Consider the following 23,480-nt stretch of genomic DNA (forward strand, 5'->3'; position numbering starts at 1 on the left):
CCCCAAGCTGCAAACCCTCCTTTAGAACTCTGTTGGACCCCAGTTCACCCCAGTTCACCCCAGTTGGACCCCAGTTCAGAGGAGGCCTGTGCTGTGGTCCCCATCTGCGCTGCCACCTCCCCCCCATAACACACTTTTTTTGTAGGATGAACACAGTTTTTACAATTAAACCATGTCTCGGCGTCTTTATTGCCCCGTGTCTGTTCCCCCCTCACTGCAGCAGGAACCAGCAGTCTCCGCTCCCTTCCGCCTGGACCTGCCAGAGCAGGAACTGCCTCACCCCACCCTGCGGCCCTGCCTGAGTCACTCTCCATCCCCCCCCCCGGCCCCACCCCCAGCCAGCACTGGGGTCCTGGAGGCCGTCCCAACCAGGTTCGGGGAGGGAGGCAGCAGCCCCAGGCCCCCAGATGCGTTCCATCGGCAGACTCTGCCCTCCAGGGCCACAGGGGGAGCTGGGGGAGCGCAGGGCCGACTTGGGCCCCAGAGATACCTAAATACCTGGGGGTTGCTGCTGGAGAAGTGTGCGAAGGATTAAACGAGTTCATAGTACCCGTGCGGCGCCGCGCTGTGCAAAGTGTCAGCCTGAAAATCCCGACGCCCATCCCTTCAAAGGATACACATTCCCACCAAAACCCTGGCTCAAGGCTGTCACAGCCGCAGAGGAATGAAGAATGAGGAGAGGTCCCACAAGCAGGCTGGTCCGCATGGGAACGACCCCGAGGCTGGGGGGACAACTGGAAGAGACCTGGAACGCGCTCCAGGAACCAGCTCCGCCCTACTGCTCTTTCTTCCCGTGGCCGGCCTTTGCGTTCCAGTAGAAGAGGAGCTGGCCGGCGATGAGGCCGTTGCAGAGAGAAGAGACCACGAAGGTGCCCGCCATGAGAGGGTCTCCGGTCTCCTGCGCAACACCAACGGGGACCCAGAAAGTGTTCAGGGAAGGAGCCGCTTCAAGCCCGCTGCTATGCAAGGGCAGGGCTCTAGTGCCCCCTGGAGGGCAGAAGAAGCGCTCACCTGAATAGAGGTGAAGATTCTGGCCAAGGACCCTGCAAACAGCAGAAAGACGGTGATGGCTGAGAGCTGGCCTGTGTGTCCGTTCCGGTAGTTGGTGGCAGCCTGGAGCAGCTGGGGGAGATGGTGAACGGTGACATCTGAATTCTCCCCATGTCCGTCACAGAGCTGCCGGCCCCTCCTGGTCCACCTGCACCCCCACACGTGGGGGTCCCGCCCTGCACCCTTCCTTTCCTCCCAGTCCTCACCCTCCCCACGACCACCGCAGGCATGTTGGAGGCCTGGAGCAGGGTGATGAGGGCCAGGGGCGTCAGCGGGGACAGCAGCAGCAGCAGTACCAGGGCGTAACTTGCTAGGAAGGTGACACCTGGGGGTCAGGGAGGTAAGGAGTCCCACTGAGCCTCTCCAGTACTTGGGCTTCCCCAGGCCGGAGTGCCCCACAGGGCCCGCTAGAGCCACAGCCTGCTCTCGGCTGAACCCCCGGCACCTTGCACGGTCTGTCCTCTGTAGTGCAGGACCAGGAAGCAGATGGTGATAGTCTGGAACATCAGGAACAGGGCTTCTCCCCAAGAGCTGCAGAGTCAAGAGTTGGAAGGAAGAAAGGCAGGCCTGGAAAGAGGCGGGGAGAGCCTCCATGGCCCCTCCACCTGGGGCCACAGTTCGCTCATGACTCCCCGTCCCTCAGCCCCTGCCTGACAGGGCTGACAGACTCCGTCTAGGTCCTGGCCATCCATGGCGTGCTCTCTTCTTGTCATGACCACAGAAGATGGCCAGATTTCCAGGAGGGCTGAAGCTTTCCCACCCTTTTACCTGCCTTGCCCTACCTCCCCGCCAGACGTGTGGACATTCACCCTTGGGCACCAAGGCTGGGCTCCCTCACCTGAATGGGAAGTTGTTGGTGATGCTGTAGACCATGGTCCCAGTCAGTGCCACTAGTTCTAGCATTACTGACTGAAGGCTCAACCCTTCGGCACTCTTGGCTCTCAGGATTTTAAACACCTGCGGCAGTTTTACTAGAGACAGGAAGAGAAGGCCAAGGATGAGGGGTGTGCATCCCTCGGGAGCATACCACCCCAGCCAGGCAGCAGGCTGGGAAGCCTGAACCTCCACTTCCGGTTAAGGGACCCACCCAGTTTCTGGCATCTCAGCTCTCCGCCCTCCACCCGACAGCAGGGAAAGAAGATCAGGTACAAGGTACGTACCCAGCAGTGACCCAGCCACAATGCCCAGACCCAGGGCTTTGCTGAGCAGGATCTTGAGGCAGGGGACTGAGAAGAGAAAAAAAGGAGTAAACAGAACGAACGCCTCTCGAACCCAGCCCAGGGCTAAAGGCTGCTCACAAAGCGGCGGGTTGCCACCGCTCCTTAAGACCTGGACAGAGCCGCAGAGGGAAGCCTGGGGCTGTCTGGTGGCGGGTGCAAAAGGCCTGGGCCTTCCTGCTCCAAATCCTATCACTGTCAGCTGACTTTCCAAAACAGGCTTGACCCTGCGGATTACAGCTAAACTGCTTGGTGTGGGGGCGCCTGGGTGGCTCAGTTGGTTAAGCATCTGCCTTTGGCTCAGGTCGGGGTCCTGGGATCCAGCCCCACGTTGTTCTCCCTGCTTTTCCCTTTTCCTCTCCCTGAGGCTTCCCCTGCTTGTATATGCACGTGCTCTCCATCAAATAAAAAATGTGGGAGAAAAAAACTTCTTGGTGTGACTTCCAAGAGTCTCCATCGCTTCCCTGTGCAAAGTTGAGCAATGCCCAGGAGTCCACAGATCCTTCATTCGCCTCATCTGGGCAACCCAGGCGATCCACTCCAGCTGTCTCCCGACCCACTCATTCCTGAACCCTTGTCCCTGGTCCCCTGTTCAGGGACCTCACGTTACCCTTCAGGTAGGCCCTGGCCCACACCTTCTGTAGCCCAAGGAGCTCGATCCAGTCGGGTCCCGGGAGCACACAGTGGGGGACCAGGAAGGGACAAGGGCAGGATGGGCCGGTCTCCCACGGGAACTGACGTCTGCAGTGGGCTTCGTGGGGGCCTGCCTCGCAGACAAGGCACTGCGGGATTACCCAAGGCTCAGCCCATGAGCAAACGTGGAGGGTTAGAGGCGCCCCTGGAAGTGCCCCTGGAGCCCAGACTCAGAGGCCTTGAAGCAAGCGCCACCTGCTCAAGGTCTACTCCTCATTTTTCATCTTTTTTAAGATTTTATTTGTTTGACAGAGAAAGCAGGAGCAGGGGGAAAGGCAGACGGAGAGAGAGGAGCAGGCTCTCCGGCGCGGGGATCCATCCCAGGACCCCGGGATCCTATCGAACTACTGGAAACCGGAACGACATATAGTCAGGCTGTGACTCTGCTTCGCGCTCCTCGAGTCTTCCCAGCTCTCAAGCTCATAAAGAAGTATTTCCGCCGCCGCCGCCCGCCGACCCCTCCCGGCCGCGGCCCGCCCATACAAGGGGAGCCCCAGTCTATGGAGGCCGAGACACTTCCGCCCCCTCCGCAGGGACTTCCGCCCGGCTCAGCCCGGCAGGGGAGGCCGCCGCTTGGGCCGCAGTCCCGCGCCACTGATGGCCGAGGGCGCTCGAGCAGAGCTTTGATAGGAGGCCGAATAAAGCTCACCGTGAAGCAAGTCCCAGTGGACGAAAATTTGGTCGTAGCATTTCTCAGGTAAGAGAAGCGGTACCAGCGCCCGTTTGAGCAGGCCGTCTGCTTCGGCCGCCATGTTGCAAAACTAGCTTCCGCCCGTCTCCGAGCCGCCATTGACCGACGCTGCGCATGCGCGTTCTGGGCTTCCGCCCTACCTGGTCCCCGCTCTTTCTTTCCCCGCCCCCCCCCCGCCCCCTCCACCTTCAGCAGCGTGAAATAGGTTTCACAGAGAGACCACGTTTCGGTCGCACCCTCCCTGTTCGAATTTCATGGTGGCCTCGGGCTGTGCGCCTGCGCAATTCCACGTATCGCGCCTTTGTTTACGCTTCCAGTTCGGAGGCAACACGGAGCCCCTTGCCTTTCTCCGCGCCTGCTGCGCGGCGCCATCTTGTCCGCCCCCGGTCGACTCCACGTTGTTCGAAGTTGAGAGTGAAGGCACTTGAGTCTCCCGAAGGGCGTTGGGTGGGGGCGCCGTGGTTCCCTGTCTCCTGTTGTTTCGGCGTCTCCAGAGCGAGGGGCGCCGGCGGGAGCAGGACAGCTTGCGGCAGGCAGCCCCCCGGAGGCACCAAGCTGCACGCAGGCCCTTGTTCCACCTCCCCCGGCTCGCCCTGGGCCTTGGCGGTTGGGTGCGCCCGTAGCTGCTGGGCCGGGACGGTGAGAAGGCAGCAGGGGAAGAAGGCGAGCCCCGGGACCCGAGGGTTCCCTCCCACCCCACCGACCCCTGCGCCCTCTGCGGCCGCGTGCCGAGCGAGCGTGCCAGCGAGGCCCCGGGCCTAGCAGCGCCCCTTGGGAAAGGCCAGCGTGGACGACCTCCCAGCACCGCGGAGCGATGTCCTCCGCCCCCCGCGCTGGGACTCGGGCTCCCAGCCATACTGGGGGAGGCGGGCCTGGCGCCCCCCGCACGGATCACGCTCTCGAGCAGCCGTTTTTTGTCACAATCAGCAAGGTCACCCCGGATGTCTGGGGACGCGGTGGTGGGGCTGCTCGCAGTGGGACAGGTTTTCGGCCTTATAGGACCTCTGCAGCTGGAAGGGCCCGGTCCTGGCCCCCCGGCGATTGCACCCGGGGCTCCTGTGAAGTGGGGCAACCGGCCTGGGGTGGGCGACTGGCCTGGGGCGGCCGCCGGCTCCCACAAGGTACACCGCATGGGGCTGGGGGTGTGGGGCCCTGGCTGGAGGTATTCTGTTACTGGGGGAGCACTGAGGGTGATTGTGGGTGGAGGTCAGAGTACCCACTGCTGCCGCAGCTGGGATAGGAGCATCCCTGGTGCGGGAGGGTTTGATCGGCCTGTGCAACCCTCCCCTGACAGCGGCGGCGGGCAGCGCAGAGGTTCTTGTTGCTAAGGAGGTCCCACACAGCCCTTGGAAAGGTAATGACCCAGGTGTGACCTTCCCACCCACACTCATTGGCGGTTGCTACCTGCTTCACCTGTGACTGCAAAACTGGTTTGGAGGACAGGGGGCGCTGGAGCAGCCAGAAGCCCCAGAGAGAGGAGAAGAGGAGGCAGGGGGGCCAGAAGGGTGCGACACAAGCTGTGCCAGGCTTTGGGGGGCTGAACCCATGAGGGCATGTGGTCACTTGTGACCTGATGGTCTGGCTGCCTGAGCCTCAATCCTGGACGTCGCAGAAAGGCGTGTGAGCGACCGTCAGCGGCTTTTAATCCTGATAAGAAAGGGGAAACTGAGGGCAGAGGTTCGAGCAGGTTTTATTATTCTGGGGCTGGGAGAGGAGAAACAGGTCAAATCTAACGAACATCTTCCTCCACCCCTCCACGTGGCATTAACTCTGCTCTTGTTGGTGACCCTGAAGTCGGAGAGGGAAGACAACTTTTGTTTCTGAGTCGGTTGAGTGGGAAGAACCGCGGGCCCTGTGGTGTCCTCTGGTGTTGGGACAGATACTCAGAGGGCCTGGTAGGAGGGTGGGCGTCTCCGAACCACGCAGAATGTAACCAGCACCAGGGCGAGGAGGCCCAGTGCTACCAAACCGATGATAACGGGCAGCAGGTTGAACTGGTCGCTGGGACAGGAGAAACCTGGCAGAGAGGGAGGGCGGGCAGGAATCACGGTGGAGGCCAGGCCCGGAAGGAGAAGGCTGCGGGGGGGGGGGGGGTCACGCTGGCAAGTGGGAGGCTGGCGGGGAGCTCCCCTAGAAGACTCTGGGCCCTAAACAAAAGGGGAGGCGGCCAGAATTTTGCAGAGGAAGTGGGACAGTTGCCTTAGAGCCACGGCAGGCCTGAGAGAGGAAGGGAAGTTCGGGGTGTAGGAAGGAGGGTTCTGGGCCCGGGGCAGGGGGGCTGTCCGAGGCGGGGGGTGGGGGTCTTACTTGGCCCAAAGGCTCCTGAGAAAGGCAGCCGAGCAGCCTGCAGCTTCAGCCCAAGCAGGTCAAGGCGCAGAGACGATGCCAGGGCGACACTCGCATTTCTGCAGCTGAAGCTCTGGCCCAGGGGCGCTTGGAGAGCTCGAAGGGATGAATTCTGACCCGAGAAGGTCCATTCTGGAAGAGCAAGGAAGGGTCAGCTCTCTGTCCCTGTCCCCGGCTGCTGTCCCTTCAGGAGCCTGGACGTCCAGGGCCCGTGACGAGGGGGCGGGTTACTCACGCGCTGCCCGAGGAAAGGACACGTTGTACTCCAGAGCCACGGAGCTCAGGTAGACCGCGCCCTGCCGTGGGTCCTGGGGAGGTGACCAGGAAGGCTCAGGGCGGCCGGGGACAGCAGCAGCCTCGGCCGGAGTCAGGAGCGCAGCAAGGGCTGGGTGGGAGGAGGGCTCGCGGGGGCGGGGATGAGGGCAAGGTACCTGCTCGAATCCGAAGCTGAGCTGTCCGGAAGGGAATGAGAGCAGCAGACGGGGGTGGGCGCCCTCACAGCGCCCCTGCGGCTTGGTCTTGTTGGGGTTCAGGACCGAGATGCCCCAGGCCTTGCAGAAGTTAAGATGAGCGTGCTGTGAGAACACGGTCGCGCCGTCCAAGGCTCCTTGCCCTCTGCACGTCCCCCCTCCACCGTGTGTCCCCTTCTGCCCCGCAGCCAGGGGCCTCGCGCCCCTGCCCCTCTGGTCCTCCGCCGTCTCTTGGTGTTACCTTTCCTCCGCCCTGGGTTGGGTACACGACTCCAATCTGAATCTGGGCTTGGAGCCGGACGCAGGGCTGGGAGCCATTGGTCCAAGTGTAGTCTCCTATGGCCTCCTGGGGCCCCGGGCTGGGACTGGGGGGCGGGGGCGGAGGGGATGGTGGCCCCGGGTGGGGGGAGCTGGTGGAGGTGTTGGGGCTGGCGGTGGTGCTGTTGCTCATCGTTGGGTGAACCGTGGTGTTTCCGTGGCTGGGGGTGGTCGGGGGCTTGTGAGTGGCTGTTGTGGGTTCTTGGCTGGTGGCACCTGCCGTGGTGGTTCTGTGGCTCGTGGTCCCAGGGCTTGCTGTGCTTTCTGTGGCCGTCGGGGTCACCGTGAAGGACGGCAGCAGAGTGGCCGACTTCTTATGAGGACAGTCGTTCCCCGTCCCCTGGGCTTTCAGCAGAGCAAGACTGGTCAGCAGCCCTCAGGCAGGCTCCTCCCGGGGCCCCCTCCCCTCAGGCCTCTTACCTGCCAGCAGCCCCAAGGCCCCCAAGAAGAGCACAGTGAGCCTCATGACAGACGGGCCTCACCCGGGCAGTGCAGGTCAGGTTTGTCTGGACCCACTGCTTGCTCAACCCTCGCCTTCTGCCTCCGGTTGGAAAAGGAGGAATTAGGGTTTTGACTTCCTGTAACTCCGGCGGTCCACCCCCAGCCTGACTCAGGCACCTCAGCCCCAGCCACTGATCCCTGAGTCACTGACCTTTGCCATTGAGTGAGGGGGTTGCCTTGGCTTCCCCAGTGGGTGCCACCAGCCTTCAAAAGGTCACACATAGATGGGAGTCTGCAGGCAGCTGTTCCCCAGGGAACAACGTATCCAAGTCTGCCGGAGGTCCCAAGGGATTACAAAACCAGTGGGAGAAAATACCCCAATGTTCCCCAGAAATAGGGTATGCAAGCCAAGGGGTTGGGAAAGGGTAATTTTTTTTTTTTTCTTTTAAGATTTTGACAGATCACAAGTAGGCCAGGCAGGGTGGAGCCGACCCCCTGCCAAGCAGAAAGACTAGAGACTTAACCCACTGAGCCACCCAGGCACCCTGGGAAGGGTTTCTGTCACTTCCTCTTGGCTGAGACACGTGAGGTGTTTATGATGCTGCTGGCGCCTGGCGTCCAGCCGGTAACAGAGCAGTGTCCCATCCAGTGAATGGAACCACTTTCCGATCAGAAGGGAGGTGGGGGAAAAAAGCAATCCAAGGAGAATTTGGAAGGGTAATGACTACTAGTTGGGAGGTGGGGGGCACAGCCAGAGATGTGCCAGTAACAGGTGGGAAGGAAGGGGAGGCAAGAAATGAGAAGCCCAAACAGGCAGTTTGCAAGTCATTTTATTCAGAATTTTGTGTTTTGTTTCCTGAATCAATAAATACTATACAAAACAATGTAAAAATGGCTACCATTTTTCCTCCCCTGCTCCCCCCACCTGGGGACAATCCCCTGAATCAGTGAACTCAGGGATTCTCCAGATTTGGTCCAGCAAATGAGGCTGAGTGACACTGTGGCCCCTTGGATCCTCAGAGGCATTCAGCTGGGGTGGGGGAGAGCCTCTGGGGTTTGGAGGTTGACTAGGTTACGGACAGATTAGTGTTTCTGGGAGAAGAGACGACGCCTGGAGCAAGAGCCTGCCCCAAAGAAAAGGGGGTCTAAAATGTTCACGGTTCCTTCTTTTGCCTCAAAAAGTGACATTTATTCAAAGAAAAAAAAAATGACAAGATGTCCATCCCTTGGCTCCCTTCCCTCCCCCCTCCTACTACTCTTCAGCCCCCCAGACTGAACCCTGGGGGGCCTAAGGAGCAGGACAGCCCCTCAGATGAGGTCAGCGACATTGAGGGGCATCTCCTCAATGGAGGTGTTGTAGAATGTCTCGATGTCTCGGAGAGTCCTCTTGTCTTCTTCTGTCACCATGTTAATAGCCACACCCTTCCGGCCAAATCGTCCCCCACGACCGATTCTGGTGGGCAACAGGACATCTCAGTGTGAGGGAGGACAGCAAAAAGGGAGGAGGAAAGAACTTTAGCTCAGGGCAGTCTATGGGAACATTCCAAATCTACGCTTACCTGTGGATGTAGTTTTCCCTGTTGGTGGGAAGGTCATAGTTGATGACTAAGGAAACCTGCTGCACATCGATGCCTCTGGCCTAGGTCAGGGGAGAGGACGGGTCAGCACGAGCACGAGGGGACACAATCAGGCCAGAGGGATGGGAATGAGTGTAGGCGGCCAAAGGCAGGCAAAGGAACAGACATGCCCTGTCCCCGAGCAGCCTCAGGCATGCCAGATCATCTTCCAAGTTGCTACTTTCCGGAAGAGGGGCACGGGCGGGCCCCCTGGAGAGGGAATCAGCTTGGACTTTCCCTTCTTCCTCCCTGCCCAGGGGCCATCCACACTCACCAGCAGGTCGGTCGTGATCAGCACTCTGCTGGAGCCCGAGCGGAACTCCCTCATGATAACGTCTCGTTCCTTTTGGTCCATGTCTCCATGCTAGAGCGGAAACAAGAGGGGAGGACGCTTGTCACGGGCCCGCGGGCGCAGGAGAGCAGCTAGCTGTAAGGCGCGGACACACCAGGGGCACGCACCATGGCAGACACAGTGAAGTCCCGGGCGTGCATCTTCTCAGTGAGCCAGTCCACCTTCCTCCGGGTATTGATGAATATGACCGCCTGTGTGATGGTCAGGGTCTCATACAAGTCGCACAGCGTGTCCAGCTTCCACTCCTGGGAGGGGGAGGGGAGACCAGTCAGGGGCTATACCCAACTGCGCCCCGCCGGCCCGCCTCCTGTGCCGGGCCCCACCTCTCGCTCCACATTGATGTAGAACTGGCGGATGCCCTCCAGGGTCAGCTCCTCCTTCTTGACCAGGATCCGGATGGGGTCCCTCATGAACTTCTTGGTCACCTCGAGCACGTCGGAAGGCATCGTGGCAGACAGCAAAACCACCTAACACAAAACAGCAGCCTCGGGGTGGGGGGTCTTCATGATGCTCGCCCCCCTTCCCGCAGACCACCTGCAAGGAAGCCAGTGCCCAGGACGGCTGAAGGGGAGACGCCAGAGTTCTCGATGGCACCCCTACTGTCACCCCAAGCACACGGCACGCAAAGGCAGCCTCGCCTCTGTGGCAGGAGTTCGGACAGCTGCCGCTCACCTGGGTGTTGCTGTTGAGCTTCTGGAATATGTCATAGATCTGGTCCTTGAAGCCGCGGCTCAGCATCTCATCGGCTTCGTCCAGTACGAACATCTTGATGTACTTGGGAGCTACCGAGAGAAAACACCAGCAGACCAGAATAAAGGAACGACAGAAGACTTCAATTTCCCGATGAGGAACAGGGAAGGGACAAGAGCTCTGCTCTCAGAAGACAAGGTTGATCCTCCGCCCGCGACCCGCTCAGCCAGCCGGCAGCCCCAAGGAGCAAAACACTCCCCCAGGCTCAGGACGGGAAGCGGGCTCAGATGACACGCATGGGCTCATCACAGAGCAGCGCAGCACGGCGTAGGGGGGTCTGTGGAGGGGGGACAGGACTCACACAGGTATCTGCGATTCAACATGTCAAACACCCGGCCTGGGGTGCCCACGATGATGTGCGGCGCCTCCATCTGCAGCTTCTGGACCTCGGCACGCACGTTGGTCCCCCCAATGCAGGCGTGGCAGGAGGCGCCCATGTAGTCTCCCAGCGCCATGACTACCTTCTGTATCTAGACCCAAAGACAAGTGCCCATATGTGAGCCACACCAGAGCCAGGTCACATCGGAGATGGTTGGGATATAACGCTTGCTCTCCAACCCAGACAGGGTGCTGCTTAAACTCACTGCTCAGACAATGAACGGGCAGGCGCTTCATTTAAGATCACGCTGCACATTAAGCGGCAGGCTCAAGGTCTGAGCTGCGTCTGGCTCCTATGAACACAAGGGTTCACAGTAACCCCCTTCCCTAAGCCACCAAGGACCCATTTCGTCAGGTCTCGTAGCCACCAGTCTTAGGAACAGGACATCCACCTGCGTCCTAGCGAACTCTGGCCACACGACCTGTGCTGGGGACATGTGCAGTCTCCATAGAAAAGTGTCTTCTGCACACACAAGAAGGTCTTTCTGGAATTCTTCTAGAACTCTCCCTAGTTTGCAGTACCATACCTTTATTCAGTCAGCATAGAATCACCCTGACTTCACCCAACTTTCCTACTGAAGAGATCACAGTTTCTGACCCTCTCTCCTCCAGGAGCCAGGGAAACAGTCTACCACAAGGGTTTTATGTGCTCCAGGCATGAAACAGCTCTGGTCACCAAACCAGGCATCAAGCTAGGATCAACAAAGGGCTGTGCGTCCACTCTGCCCCCAGCTGATAGGAGCGCACCACCACTGCTGAGGTGTCTCTCTGCCCATCGCCAGGGGCTCTGTTCATCAAACAGCCACCAAACCTGCCTGGCCAGCCAGGCTCCACCTTTTCATTTGACTCAGGAAATGGGTGGAGAAAATAATGCTTATTGTGTTTGGGCAAGAGAGGGCTTATAATTAACCCTGAGAGGCTCCAGATATCCCGGAGCCCTGGCTTATTTCCTCACCTCACGCACTGGCCCTTTTCAGCCATCCCCCCCAGACCACACTTCACTTCTAATGAGCAGTGATCTGCGGGGAGCACACCTCTCCCCATTTTCTGATGATGCTGAGCATTCCCAAAGCAGCCCCTCAGGGGAAGAGAGAAGAAAGTGACATGCTCACCTGCTGAGCCAGCTCTCTAGTGGGCGCCAGGACCAAAGCCTGTGTGGCCTTTAGATCTAATTCAATCTGTTGCAGAATCGATATGGCGAAAGTGGCTGTTTTCCCAGTCCCAGATTGGGCTTGAGCGATCACATCATAACCTAAACAGAGCAGCAGGAATCGGAAATGAGTTCGTACCTCTCAGGATCAGCCCTTTCAGGTCTCTGCCCCATCAGCAAGCACCCCACAGAGCTGCGGGGTGAGCGTGAAGTGCTTCAGACTTCACTCTGGCGCTGTGCAGCGCCCATGTGCAATAGCGTGAACTAGACCAGATCACTAACTCCCTCAGTACCGCACTGAGCCAGCCTAGAAACACAAATATGAACAGTCACGAGCTACCTAAAACACCACCTTACTGAGATCACACCGGCAATTCGTGTGTCCAGGGCATGAACCAGACATGGCACAGACCAAAGGCCGAGCTGGGATGAGCAAGGAGTTGCTCTGTCCCTGACTGATATGAAACAAGCACCACCAACCAGGTGCCGCTCTACCCAGGTCAGGGACAGTCCAGAACCTGTGCTGGGGACGAGCGCACTCACCCTTGATACAAGGAAGAATGGCTCGCTGCTGGATGGCAGAAGGCTTCTCAAAACCATAGGCGTAGATGCCACGGAGAAGGGACTCGGAGAGGTTCATGTCATCAAAGCTGTCAACGATCTCATTCCAGTTGCTCTGTGGGACAGAGTGTTTCCAGTGGTAGGAAAAACCACGCTGTCTTCCAGCGCGGAGGAGCAGACCTCGTCCTCACTGAGAGCGCCACAGCCCCCGCTTCTCCGCCCACCAGAGAGGCCAGGTGGGTCCCGAACTCAGGGCCCAGGAAATCCCCGGACGACACCAGGCCACTGGTAAACCAGAGAGCAGACCGTGCAAGACGGGACTTAGACTGAACGGACTGCTCTCGGCGACGCAGATACTTAGAACGAATCTCCGGAAAGGAATCAGGACTGGAGCGGAGGCGGGGCAGGTCTACTAGGAAAGGGGACAACCGCGCTCCGGAGAACCATGGGACACTGGTGGAGATCGTCTTTCCCAGAAACAGGGACAGCGGCGCACGAGTCCCAAGCTCACCTCGATGACGCCTTCGGGCTCCATCCCATCGGGGCCATTGTCTCTGGATCTGTTGGCGGAAAGCAGAAGCCCACTGAGACGCTGAGAAACCCTTCCCGCGGCCGGCTGGCCCGCACCACGCCGTCGGCCTCCACTCCCGCGCGGACCCCACCAGCTCCCCGGGGACACAGCCCTTCCTTCACCGAGTCAGAACGCAGCCGCGCTCCCGGGGCCAGAACGGGGTCCGCGCTCCCGGGCCCACGTGTCCCGGGCCGGGTCGCTCAGAGCCCGAGCGCGTGCGCCTCCCCCCCGGCAGCCCCGACGCGCCGGAAGTCCCGCCCCTCACCTCCCGGCTGCAAGGGGAGGACATCCCCTTCCCCCCACGTCACTCCGCCCGCGCCCTCCCCCACCCCCTCCAGCCCGGCTCCCCCCCTCGCGGTGCCCGGATGTGGGAGGCCGCGGGCGGTGGCGGCCTCGCGCACAATGAGCCCCAGCCGAGCTAGCGAAGGGGGAGATTGCACAACACTCAGAAGCCAAGCGGGCTGGGGGAGGGGAGCCCCTCGGGCCGCCATGTGCTCGCTCCCTCGACCACCCGGTGGCGTCTCCCCCCGCCACAAACAATCCACAGCCCGCCCGCCCCCGTCGCGAAATGGCGTCGCCCTCCCATACCTCAGGCCGCTCACCCCCGAAGGAAAGTGGACCTGCCCATCCGCAGTTTGCCAATTGCCCGGCTTGTGCGGCAAAATGGACCCGCCCGCCCGGCGCCGGGTAGGCTCCCGGTGCCTCACGCGGCCGCTCCTCGGGGTCAGGCTCGGTCCTGGCCGTCAAGAAAACCAGCACACTGAACGGCCGGCTTCCTCCGCCCCGCCCCGGCTCTCCGCGCGACCGAGCGCCCGGCTCGGAGCACCCGGGCGCCCCTCGCTCCGGCGAGTGGTCCCGTCGGAGACCCCCGGAACCGCGAGCGCGCGCGAGCCCTCCCTCCGCCGGAGAGGCGTCCGCACCCGCCAGCCCGGGCCACGCGCGCTGGCGGCCGCCGCCGCCGTCCCCCACGCCGGGTCGCGACACCGCCTGGCGCTCGGGCGCAGTGCCGCGTCGCGGGGGTGGGGCGGGGGGATCGGCCTCCCGGCGGGCCTCGCACGCCAGGCCGTCCGCGGTAGCCGGCCAGGCCCCGGCCCTGCCCCCTCGACCCCCGGGACCGGGCCTCCCGGCGTGGCCGTCCCGCGTAACCCCGGGCGGTGGGTGAGGGTTTGGAGGTCCGGGGCGGTGGGGCTCGGCTGACCCCCACCCCTCACCCCACGGGGCCCTCGGAAGGAAGCGGTAGGGCGAGCAGCCCCGACCTTTTGCAAAAGGATTTCTTACCGGGAATCCTGACTCGCAGACATGATCCTTAGAAACTAGGGCGGAGTGCCCGCCTATCGACAACTTATAGAGCGCCCGACCCCGCCCCAGCCATCGCATTGGCTTGGCCGCCTCGGCCCCGCCTGCCGGCGCTCCGCGACTCGGCGTGACGTTAGTTCGCAGGCTCTCCGGCACGCCACCACCATTGGACAACCTGAACGCCTATCCAGGCGAGGCCCCGCCCCGCAGCCCCATTGGCTGCGGGGCCCGCCTTTCTCGCCGGTACGGAAGTGACATACGGGAGTCAGGCCTCGAGGCCTGGCAGCCATCTTGGGGCCCAGCGCCCCTACACGTGCGGAGGCGAGAGCGCCCAGGTCATATGGCCTGGCCGGCCCTATCGCGCGTGAGGGGCGAGGCTTCAGCCTTCAGGGACTTCCGGGCTCCCGAGACAGCTGCTTCCCTTTGCCTCCGCTGCCGATGCGCGCCGGACCCACGGTTTAGTTTGTCGTCTCCTGCCGCAAAGGTAGCCCAGACCCCGCCCCGAACCGCTGCGAGTGTGCGGGGGACGGTGGAAACCGGAGGCGCGCTGCCGGCCCCGGGCGGGGATGGGGAGCCCCCGCGCGCCTGGAGGTGCTGCCGCGAAGCTCCCCCATCCCTGAGGTCGCGCGCGGCCCCCTGCAGCCCCGGCCTCCCCGCCGTGGGACTGCTTCTCTGCGAGCCCGCGACGGAAGGCAGGCCCGCGGGGGTCTCAGCACCCCCGAGCGGCGGTTAACAGAGCCTGTTAAACCCGAGCCTGCCAGCAGGAAGACCAGCACGACGCATCTCCAAAGGATCCTTTATTGAGCAGAGCAGGACCGTGGCGTTTATATATACGTATAAAACAAAGTTTGAAGATCTGGCAGGCACACTCCCTTTGCCCGCCCACCACCCCAGCACACATTTTCCTGCCCCCGCCCCTGCACACAGAAGGGGGATGACCGCCCCACCCAGGCCACAAGGCCAAACTCCTCCCTAGCAGAGGGAGAAGAGGCTGTTCCATGGCCACCCCTTGAACATCAAAAATCAACAAGTATTCTCTCAAAGAAAAAAAAATACAGAAGTCAATTAAAACATTTAAATATGAAAAACCATAGGGAACTGGGAAGAAGGGGAGAGGCAAGAGAGGAACTGGAGTTTCTCGGGAAGGAAGGGTCCCCCACATCCCCATGCCCATTGACCAATGGGCTTGAGGCCTGGGATACGACGCTCACACAGTGAGTTTGCAGTGACACAGCTCCTTGTAGATCTGCCGGCGAAGTTTGGGCATGTCCTGCTGGGTGAAGCTGAATGGCTGAGACAGGGCCAGGTGCTTGCAGTACTGGGTGTTAAGAAAGCAGGCTGTGAGAACCGCCCGTTGAGCAGCCCTCCAAGCCAGGACCTGGGCTCCGTGCTTCCCGAAGCCAGATCCAGCTCAGTGGGCCTATCCAAGAACTTCCACGTATCACAGACAAGAAAAGCCTGACTCTAAGCCTGTTCGAGCACTGGAAGCTGGGAAACAACTACATGAGAACCAGAGAGCAAGGACCAAGAAACCCAGTCCCAGCGTGTGACGGGAAGCCATGAGAACACCAACAATGTCTGCATCTCTGCATTCTAACACACGAGGTTAGTCCCTGCTTCTCAAGTGCCTGTGAGCCAGATCGCGGGGGACAGAGGGCCTCCCCACCTCCTTCCCCAACTGTCAGCCCAGCTGCTGCCTACTTACCTGTAACACAAAGGCACCGCAGTCACTGTCATTATTCTGCCGGGCCACATTCTAGAGAATAAAAAGAAGACTCCTAGGCGTGTGGCTTCAACTGTTTCCTATCACACCTCTCTCATGACCCCGTACCACACGCCCCCTAGACACTTACCATTTTGAAATAACCTTTCCAGCCCTGGTGGAAATCCAGCCGGTCTTTCTTCACTGCCTCTGCCTGTAGATACTTGGCAATATGCTGCAGAGACAGAAAAAAGAAGGAAGTGATGCCCTATGTTTGCCAACTGAACCTAGGGTATGGCAGTCCCAGGCCCCAAGCCCGCCCTTCTGCCCGGAATGCCTTGCCACTGGATCTCCTCCCCACGTTCTTCCCATCTGTACCCCCTTCCCTCTCAAACCTTAGGGCAGCGGCGGTTTAGGGTGCGCTGCGAGTCGAAATATGTGATGGTGCGCCGCCTCACGTCAACAGAGATGAGGGACCAGTGCACCTCCAGGTGGATGGGGATTAGCAGGAGCTCCTTATTGAAGATGTCCACCTAAGGTGGAGGGCAGTGCTGGAGGTCAGGTCAGACAGCATGGAAGTCCTGCCTATTGCCATGAGGGTTCTAGAGAGGAGTGGAGGCGCAGGCAAACAGCCAAATGGCCGAGCACAAGGCCCCGCGCCTCCACTCTAAGGCAGGGCTCAGCATATGTGGATTCTGGCGGGAGGAAGAAGGCAGATTGAAGGAGGTCCTATCAGTAAACACACTGGAGAGCCCAGGATGGCCAAGTACTTTCCCCACGTTAAAGGTAGCAGGGTTGGGGCGCCTGGGTGGCTCAGTGGATGAAGCCTCTGCCTTTGGCTCAGGTCGTGATCTCAGGGTCCTGGGATTGAGCCCCGTGTCAGGCTCTCTGCCGGGTGGGGAGCCTGCCTCCTCCTCTCTGCCTACTTGTGATCTCTCTGTCAAATAAAATCTTTAAAGATACTAGGGCTGAGCAGCTATTAACCCAGGCTCAGGATTCTGGAGCCAGACGCCAGGGCTTACACCAGGCTCCTCCATTCACTAGCTTGTGACCATGGGCAAGCTACGCAGTAACTCTCTATACCTCTGTTCTCCAATGCGAAAAACGCTAAAAATAACTGAACGTACCTCCTCTGTGTGTCATGAGGGTTCAATCAGGTAACACCCACAATACACTAACAACTGCACGCTTCCCAGCGGGTCGGCCCGTTAACACACAATCCTCCGCGGGGGTTGTTAACAATCAACCGAACAATGAGGTAAATGCACCTCAGCAGAGGAAGGCAACTTGCTGTAGGTCACGGGAAAAAGGACCCAGGTGGGATTCAAGCACAAGAATGCAGAAGGCCAAATTCTTCACGCTGGGCATCACCCCATCTCTACTGGGAGAAGCAGGCTGCCAGCTCACGGAGTTATAAGCCCCTGAACCTGGGGACTAAAGAATGCTGGAGCCAGTGGGTACTACCACCTCCCTGTAGAGATTTCCTGGCCTTCGAACCGCAGGGCAGGGAAACTAACTGGAGGAGAGAAAGGAACTCTTCTCCCCCCTCACCAAACGCGCTCCCTGTTCTTTTCCCCAGTAACTTCTACTACCAACCCGGGCCTCCCCGATTCCTAGCTTTTCTTCATTCCCATGCCCAACCCGTCAGAAAGTATTATCAGCTCTAAATGCAAAACCTGTCCTAGAGAAAGCTACTTCTACCTTTGTCCTTGGCCCTCTGGCCCACGTGTCCCATCTGGGCTTCCATACTCCCCTCCTAGTCTGTCCACTTCTCCTCTTGCCCGCTTCTAATCTTCATGAAACAGGAGTTCAAAACGTGAAGGATTTCCCGGCCTCCTTAAAATTTTTCAGTGGCTTCTCGAGGCGCATAAAGTAAGATCCGCTCCCCATCCTCATGGGATCAACTCTGACCGAATGTCTTCCCCTATTCCCTCCACTCACTATGCTCCAACCACACAGGAAACCCCCCGGTGCCTCCAATGCCCCTTCTCGCCTTCAGTCCTGTGTACTTGCTGCTCCTCTGCCTGGACCGCTTTTCCCCAGCTCTGCACACAGCGTCCCCCTCATCACCCGAGTCTCAGCAGAGAGGCCTTCCCAGACCTCCCCATCTTAAGGATCCACCTCCTGTGCTACTGCGTTACCCTTGTATGTTAATCACAGCACCCAGCACCCAATACCAGCTGAAATTTTACTTGCTTATTTACTCCTACTCCATAAAGGCAAGAAATTGTCCTTATTTAACACTGAATCCGGGCGCCTGGGTGGCTCAGTGGGTTAAAGCCTCTGCCTTTGGCTCAGGTCATAATCCCAGGGTCCTGGGATCAAGTCCCGCATCGGGCTCTCTGTTCTGCGGGGAGCCTGCTTCCTCCTCTCTCTCTGCCTGCCTCTCTGCCTACTTGTGATCTCTGTCTGTCAAATAAATAAATAAATTCTTTAAAAAAAAAAAAAAAAAAACCACTGAGTCCTTGTGCCTTCATCAGTACTCCCCCACACGGCCTACCGGCGACAAGACTGTTTGTATTCAAAAGACTGAGTGAACAAGCTTGAGGAAGGGGTTCTAGAAAACAGAACCCTATTCCTCTCTAGACAAGGCTTTACACACATGGGTGTGAAGTGGTAACTCACGTTTTTGGTCCACCTTTTCACTCCATCGTAACCCTTGGTACGGAGCTTATCGTAGAAGAAACTGTTGAAGAAATGCACCTGTGCCAGGGATACAAGAGAGCGGCTGGAGCTGGAAGAGCTTGGGCCCTCCTGCCCGGTCTCCTTTGCCCGCGCGGCTCCATTTCACTAAGGCTCCAAGGGCCAGTTTCAACCACCTCCACTCCCGTCCACTGGGCGTCAAAAACCAATCCTTTTCGGGGCGCCTGGGTGGCTCAGTGTGTTAAGCCTCTACCTTTGGCTCAGGTCATGATCCCAGGGGCCTGGAATCGAGTCCCGCATAGGGCTCTCTGCTCAGCAGGGAGCCTGCTTCTCCTCATCTCTCTCTCTGTCTGTCTCTCTGCCTATTTGTGATCTCTCTCTCTGTCAAATAAATAAATAAAATCTTTTAAAAATTAAAAAAAAAAAAAAAAAACAATCCTTTTCAGCCTTATCTTAGCGTATAGCCCCAGGGGAAAACCACCTCCCGCTGGGGAGAAGAATAGGCAAGTTCAGGATCAAGGTTAAAGATTTGAGGGGCGCCTCAATGGCCCAGTTGCTCAAGCTTCCAACTCTTGGTCTCAGCTCCAGCGTGACCTCGGGGGTCAAGAGAGCGACCCCCTCACTGGGCTCCACACACAGCATGGATTCTGCTTGAGATTCTCTTCCCCTCCCCCACCACCATTCTCTCTCTCTCTCTCTCTCTCTCAAATAAATAAATCTTAAAAAAAAAAAAAAAAAAGATTTGAATTTAACACACTGCCTTCTACTACCTCTCCCCCAAAACAAAGATCGTCTTCACGGGTAAAGCAGTAAAAGGGACTGAAAAGGCTGCTTAGAACCGCAGCCGTTCTTCTGGGGCAGGCGAGGCCTACCTTCTCCGGGACCGTGTCCATGACCAGGTCTCCGTACATGTTCATCACCTGGGGAGAAGACCGGAGGCAGCATGCCATGCAGGGTGCAGCATGGGTACAGGGCTCCCCCCAGAGGGCCCCAGACACCCTGCTCCCCAAGTCCCCTTTGGGGCCCGTGTCCCCACAGCTCCTCACCTGGTCGTTGAGCCAGTTCTGTCCATATAAGGTGCCCAGGTCATCCATGGTCAGCACGTGCCGCTTGTAGGCCACCCGGAAGCCCCTCACCATAGCGTTGCCTGGCATCCGCTGGTATGACTGGATCAGCTGCAGCACCAGGCCCTTCCTGAGGCGGCCAAGAGTGGAGTCACATAAGAGACAGGGTGCTGGGGCAAATGGAAGTCCCTTCTACTGCCCAGAGGAACAACCTACGCTAATCCTTTCTGGGGCGCCTGCGAGGCCCAGTGGGTTGAGCGTCTGACTCTTGATCTCAGCTCAGACCTTGTTCTCAGGGTCCTGAGTTCAAGCCCCACACACCGGGCTCCACACCGAGCACGGAGCCTACTTCAAACAAACAAAAACTAAACCTTTTCTTGGGTCCTGTGTCCTTTTGAGGACCTGCTAAAGGCCCAGTCCGCAGAAAGAGGCACAGTACTATCAGGTATACGCTGTATTTCAGGGCCTCAGGTAAAGACCTGCCCCAAAGCAGTCAGTTTACACGGGCTTGGCACTCTGCCCTCAAGACTGCCCCCTTCAGTCCTACGTTCCTCCTTCTCCCCAAGCACATCCCTATGGGAGAAAAGGCGGCAGCATTCTCTCCTACCCTCAGGTCCCAGCCCTCCTCTGAGAGCACCGCTTTTCTGCCTCACCTGGAAGGTGTAGAGAACTCCTGCTGGAAAATGTCCTCTAATTTCTCTACTACCTCGTCCGTGCTGAGGGGGATGAGGCTGCCATAAGTTTGAAGGAATTCATCCAAGATGCCTGAGCGGAGGGAAAGAGGAGAGGGTGAGGCCTCCGATTTAGGAGCTGGCTGGGACAAATAGACTGGGTCCTCTAGGGTCCCTTACTCTGCACGCAGGTCACATGCTCCTCCCGCAGGGGGCTGTGCTGGCCGGCTTTCTCCCCGGGCCGCTCTGCCTCTTCTGCGGTGCCCAGATCTGAGCCCTGAAACAGCTCCTGGGCCACATGGTCCCCGATGCTGCACACATTGCTGATGAGGATGCTGGCATCAGGGGGTGCCAGACCCCGCTCCCCTTCTGGCCCGGGGGGTCCCCCAAAGCCATTGGGAAGAGTACAGGAGAGGAGGCCTGCAGGACAGGGGAAACAGGGTGGGGATGAGAAGGCTGCTTGGATCAAAGAACAATGGGGTAAGGTCAAATGATGCACCCAGGCCGTTAAGACAAAAATGAACTAAAATGGGACCGACAGGTACAAACTCTAAGGAGTGGAATCTCAAGCATGAAAGGAGCACGTCTGAGGCTGTAAAGGAACAGAAAAGAAGATGTACTACTAGGGGTGCCTGGATGGCTCAGTGGGTTAAGCTGCTGCCTTCGGCTCAGGTCATGATCTCAGGGTCCTGGGATCGAATCCCGCATTGGGCTCTCTGCTCAGCGGGGAGCCTGCTTCCTCCCCTCTCTCTCTCTCTGCCTGCCTCTCTGCCTACTTGTGATTTCTCTCTGTCAAATAAATAAATAAAATCTTAAAAAAAAAAAAAAAAAAAAGAAGATGTACTACTCGCAGGGCAGAAGCAAGATGACTAAGATTCAACAAGATCTAAACTTCGGAGGTATTTACCACCACTATGGACCTGGTGCCTAGTAGGATGCCTGCACATGATCAATAAATACTCCAGCGATTCGTAAAAACACAGCCGGAAATTGTTTGGTTGAGAGTCCCGTCCCCGAAAGAAACATTCTGAGCGAGAGTGTCCCCCACTACAGGTGGCACGGTCCACTACTCAGAGAAATCCCACGCCACCACCGGGAGAGTGGTACCCTTTGCAAACGGACATGCCCCTTTATTCTGAAAGGGCAAATGAAGAGGGATTTCAAGCGTGTAAGGCTGTCTTGGCTTTTGTGAACCGCACGTCCTACCTTTCTCATCCCTACACAGAACACCCACTAGGGGATTCTGTATCCCAGCCTCGACTACCTCCCCAGACTTGGTTACTGCTCAGAGTGGAGCTTAAGACATTTCACAGCTCTTCTGGACACCCCTCACTCTGCCGTCCCACTAGCTTTAGGCCCAAGGGTCGCCACCGCAAGAGGCTCAGGATCCTCCCCAGCCCCTCCCTCCACCCACTCCCACCTTACCAGAGTCAGGGTCCAGAGGAGACTTTGGAGTCCACCGTAATCCATCTTCCTCCACTGGGGGCCCAGAGGACATCGGTGGAGACCCTCTCACCCCATCCTCAGCCATGAGAGCACCTAGCAGACCCAGCCGGGGTGGAGGTGGCCCCCGTGGGGAGTCAAAACGACAGCAGGGGGATGGCACCTGCGGTGTCGCACCCCCTTCCTGGGGTGAAAGATGGTTCTTGGGGTGTGCGAGGCTCCGCCGCCGGCCCCGGTGGCGCCGCCAAAACTTCCAGTGGAATGTCAGCGAGGTGCTTTTTGAGTACAGCAGCATCCGGAAGGCTCTCATGGCTCGGCGGCGGCGCTGGGAGCAGGTTTTTCGATGAGTAGGGCGGGGAGGACGAGGCCGCTGGGAAGCTCCCAGCTGACCCCATCTGGGGGGCAGCCTCCAAGCTGCCACTTCCTCTTCCTCATCTTCATCCTCATCCTCCTCTTCTTCTTCCTCCTCTTCACTAGCTGAGGCATCAAAAGAGGGCCGAGGGACAGGGAGGCGTCTGGCTGGCGCTGTGGTCCCTGACCCAGGATCTGGCCCAAACCCTCCACCTGATTTGAGTCGGGGTTTGGGGGGTGGGGGCCAACGCACACGCTCCCGCCTGGGACTTGAGTAAGCTGGGGCTATGCCAGGACCAGGAGGCTCAGGCCCCCAAGACCCGGTCCCTTGTATAGTCTCTTTCATCTTCCAGTAGCCCTGTAAAACAATGGTCAGAGTGTCAGGATCCATACACCCTGAACCCCAAGATCTTGCCTCTCTTCCTCAGCGCGCCATCACTGGAATCAGATGCGAACAATCTAAGGAGAGAGGAAAAAACCGCTAAACTCCTACAGACTGCCGATCTGTTCGGTTAACACGGTCCACAAGGAGCCTGTTAGAGTCTGTGTCATCATCCGTCCCCCAGCCAGACAGAAGCAAAGAGACTATGGCTAACCAGCAAGCGTCTGAAAGCTTATTTCTGAGATCCCCAGCTTAAACCTAGTATTTCCAGACTCTACTTCTTTACTTAAGACCACCAAGAGTATCCTAATTGAGCACCTAACGAGGGGCATAGCTCAGCCGGAGAACCCTGAGGTGATACAGAGACAACCAAGGAGGACACAACTTCCACAAGGAAACCGTGGTCTGGAGTGGGAAGAGAGTTCTCTATCACTTCGGAATGAATGGGGGGCTGGGGCGGGGAGGGGATGGGCATGCTCAGGTCGAATCAGGAGGTCTCAGGAGGGAATGGGGATCCCAGGGCTATGGCTCAGGAGTAAAATCTAACGAAAACGGAAGAATGTTCAAGGAAACTGAAAGAGAACCCGATCAGTGCTTAGGCGGCCGAATCAGGGCGCCGGGACAGAACTGAGCCGCGTGAGCTGGTTGGCCCAGCCCCCTCTCCGGCTCCGTTCCCGGGGGCCAGAATGCGTCCCACGCCGGTTCGGTCCTCCAAGCTCAGGACAGTTCGGCGCCCGAGGGCCTTAAGAAGCCCCTTCGAGGACCTCCTGGGCCCCCGTTAGGTGGGAATGAGGTCCCGAATTGGGAGAGGCCGCGGCAGAGCTGGGGGAAGGGTAGGGGGCGTCCTCACCGGGAGCAGGGAAGCCGGGCGGACGGGCCCGAGGGCGGGCGTCTCCGGCCTCAAGCTTCCCGGCTCATCTCTTCGGCGACGGTGGCGGCCCCGCCACTCCTGCTGTCTTCAGGCGCAGCCCTCTCAATTCAGGATTCCAACGCTCCTGGGCCGCGCGCCGCGCCGCCGAGCCGCCCCGCCGCGGCCGCCTCCTGCTCTGCTTCAGCCTCCACCTCTACCACCTCCCCCTCCCCCTCCTCCTCCTCCTCCTCCTCCTCCTCCTCCTTCCCTTCCCGCGAGCCCCAGGCCCACCGGCGCTGGCGGCGCACGATTTGTGCGTCACACCCGGCGAACAGCGCCGGCGCGGCCAGCACGCGCCTAGTCCCGCCTACCCGAGAGCGTGGACACCACGGGATCGGCCCCGCCCCCGAGCCCCGTGCGGCGCGGCGCCTGCGCACGCCAGCTGCTCCCGGCCGCGCGCGGCGAGCTCACTTC

The 23,480-nt window shown here is 59.2% G+C and overlaps 4 protein-coding genes and 4 non-coding genes across 10 annotated transcripts; all 8 read right to left on the minus strand.

Annotated features, from left to right (window-relative positions):
* Window positions 1-19: 19 nt before the first annotated feature.
* Window positions 20-3,790, minus strand: MPDU1 (mannose-P-dolichol utilization defect 1). 2 transcript variants are annotated; one of them, XM_059378968.1, is made up of 7 exons: window positions 3,610-3,788; window positions 2,211-2,276; window positions 1,889-2,021; window positions 1,496-1,581; window positions 1,257-1,375; window positions 1,012-1,122; window positions 688-898 (listed from the first exon to the last, which is right to left on the minus strand). In XM_059378968.1, the coding sequence occupies exons 1-7, from the start codon at window positions 3,710-3,712 to the stop codon at window positions 776-778; spliced, it is 741 nt and encodes a 246-aa protein (XP_059234951.1). In that variant the 5' UTR covers window positions 3,713-3,788; the 3' UTR covers window positions 688-775. The 2 variants fall into 2 exon arrangements, with proteins under 2 accessions (XP_059234950.1, XP_059234951.1); XM_059378967.1 differs by lacking the exon at window positions 1,257-1,375 and having other exon boundaries at window positions 20-898; window positions 3,610-3,790.
* Window positions 3,791-5,323: 1,533 nt separating this feature from the next.
* CD68 (CD68 molecule) lies at window positions 5,324-7,347 on the minus strand. The gene is made up of 6 exons (XM_059381096.1): window positions 7,206-7,347; window positions 6,709-7,130; window positions 6,429-6,548; window positions 6,233-6,305; window positions 5,959-6,129; window positions 5,324-5,668 (listed from the first exon to the last, which is right to left on the minus strand). The coding sequence occupies exons 1-6, from the start codon at window positions 7,249-7,251 to the stop codon at window positions 5,535-5,537; spliced, it is 966 nt and encodes a 321-aa protein (XP_059237079.1). The 5' UTR covers window positions 7,252-7,347; the 3' UTR covers window positions 5,324-5,534.
* Window positions 7,348-8,038: 691 nt separating this feature from the next.
* On the minus strand, window positions 8,039-13,942 carry EIF4A1 (eukaryotic translation initiation factor 4A1). Of its 2 annotated transcripts, none has more exons than XM_059378882.1 (11): window positions 13,883-13,942; window positions 12,545-12,593; window positions 12,016-12,148; window positions 11,435-11,574; window positions 10,246-10,414; window positions 9,867-9,976; window positions 9,518-9,661; window positions 9,302-9,439; window positions 9,117-9,206; window positions 8,786-8,865; window positions 8,039-8,679 (listed from the first exon to the last, which is right to left on the minus strand). In XM_059378882.1, exons 1-11 carry the CDS (start codon window positions 13,903-13,905, stop codon window positions 8,535-8,537), a joined length of 1,221 nt encoding a protein of 406 aa, XP_059234865.1. In that variant the 5' UTR covers window positions 13,906-13,942; the 3' UTR covers window positions 8,039-8,534. The 2 variants fall into 2 exon arrangements, with proteins under 2 accessions (XP_059234865.1, XP_059234867.1); XM_059378884.1 differs by lacking the exon at window positions 13,883-13,942 and adding an exon at window positions 13,193-13,217.
* Window positions 8,934-9,075, minus strand: LOC132004613 (small nucleolar RNA SNORA67). Its single transcript, XR_009400568.1, has one exon. It is a non-coding gene; the product is annotated as a small nucleolar RNA SNORA67 (small nucleolar RNA).
* Window positions 10,067-10,198, minus strand: LOC132004641 (small nucleolar RNA SNORD10). Its single transcript, XR_009400595.1, has one exon. It is a non-coding gene; the product is annotated as a small nucleolar RNA SNORD10 (small nucleolar RNA).
* On the minus strand, window positions 10,965-11,109 carry LOC132004630 (small nucleolar RNA SNORA48). Its single transcript, XR_009400584.1, has one exon. It is a non-coding gene; the product is annotated as a small nucleolar RNA SNORA48 (small nucleolar RNA).
* LOC132004629 (small nucleolar RNA SNORA48) lies at window positions 11,848-11,981 on the minus strand. The gene has a single exon (XR_009400583.1). It is a non-coding gene; the product is annotated as a small nucleolar RNA SNORA48 (small nucleolar RNA).
* A 742-nt stretch (window positions 13,943-14,684) lies between the features above and the next one.
* On the minus strand, window positions 14,685-23,241 carry SENP3 (SUMO specific peptidase 3). Its single transcript, XM_059378633.1, has 11 exons — window positions 23,007-23,241; window positions 21,406-22,132; window positions 20,161-20,400; window positions 19,963-20,074; window positions 19,292-19,439; window positions 19,118-19,165; window positions 18,228-18,305; window positions 15,998-16,135; window positions 15,754-15,837; window positions 15,606-15,656; window positions 14,685-15,218 (listed from the first exon to the last, which is right to left on the minus strand). Exons 2-11 carry the CDS (start codon window positions 22,118-22,120, stop codon window positions 15,108-15,110), a joined length of 1,725 nt encoding a protein of 574 aa, XP_059234616.1. The 5' UTR covers window positions 22,121-22,132; window positions 23,007-23,241; the 3' UTR covers window positions 14,685-15,107.
* Window positions 23,242-23,480: the final 239 nt, after the last annotated feature.

Source organism: Mustela nigripes, chromosome 16 (assembly GCF_022355385.1).
Source record: "Mustela nigripes isolate SB6536 chromosome 16, MUSNIG.SB6536, whole genome shotgun sequence".
NCBI lineage: Eukaryota > Metazoa > Chordata > Mammalia > Carnivora > Mustelidae > Mustela > Mustela nigripes.

Excerpts from the sequence above, each read along its gene's own strand:
- MPDU1 (XM_059378967.1), bottom strand. The coding sequence starts at position 3,712 with ATGGCGGCCGAAGCAGACGGCCTGCTCAAACGGGCGCTGGTACCGCTT. Across the intron at positions 2,022-2,210 it reads TGTGGCTGGGTCACTGCTGG|TAAAACTGCCGCAGGTGTTT; the intron begins GTACGTACCTTG and ends TCCTGTCTCTAG. Across the intron at positions 1,582-1,888 it reads ACCAACAACTTCCCATTCAG|CTCTTGGGGAGAAGCCCTGT; the intron begins GTGAGGGAGCCC and ends TTGACTCTGCAG.
- CD68 (XM_059381096.1), bottom strand. The coding sequence starts at position 7,251 with ATGAGGCTCACTGTGCTCTTCTTGGGGGCCTTGGGGCTGCTGGCAG. Across the intron at positions 7,131-7,205 it reads GGCCTTGGGGCTGCTGGCAG|CCCAGGGGACGGGGAACGAC; the intron begins GTAAGAGGCCTG and ends CTCTGCTGAAAG. Across the intron at positions 6,130-6,232 it reads GTCCTTTCCTCGGGCAGCGC|AATGGACCTTCTCGGGTCAG; the intron begins GTGAGTAACCCG and ends TTGCTCTTCCAG.
- EIF4A1 (XM_059378882.1), bottom strand. The coding sequence starts at position 13,905 with ATGTCTGCGAGTCAGGATTCCCG. Across the intron at positions 11,575-12,015 it reads CATTCTTCCTTGTATCAAGG|GTTATGATGTGATCGCTCAA; the intron begins GTGAGTGCGCTC and ends TGCTCTGTTTAG. Across the intron at positions 9,440-9,517 it reads ACATCAATGTGGAGCGAGAG|GAGTGGAAGCTGGACACGCT; the intron begins GTGGGGCCCGGC and ends TCCCCCTCCCAG.
- SENP3 (XM_059378633.1), bottom strand. The coding sequence starts at position 22,120 with ATGAAAGAGACTATACAAGGGACCGGGTCTTGGGGGCCTGAGCCTCCT. Across the intron at positions 18,306-19,117 it reads TGGACACGGTCCCGGAGAAG|GTGCATTTCTTCAACAGTTT; the intron begins GTAGGCCTCGCC and ends TCCCTGGCACAG. Across the intron at positions 15,657-15,753 it reads GGAAAGGTTATTTCAAAATG|AATGTGGCCCGGCAGAATAA; the intron begins GTAAGTGTCTAG and ends TTTATTCTCTAG.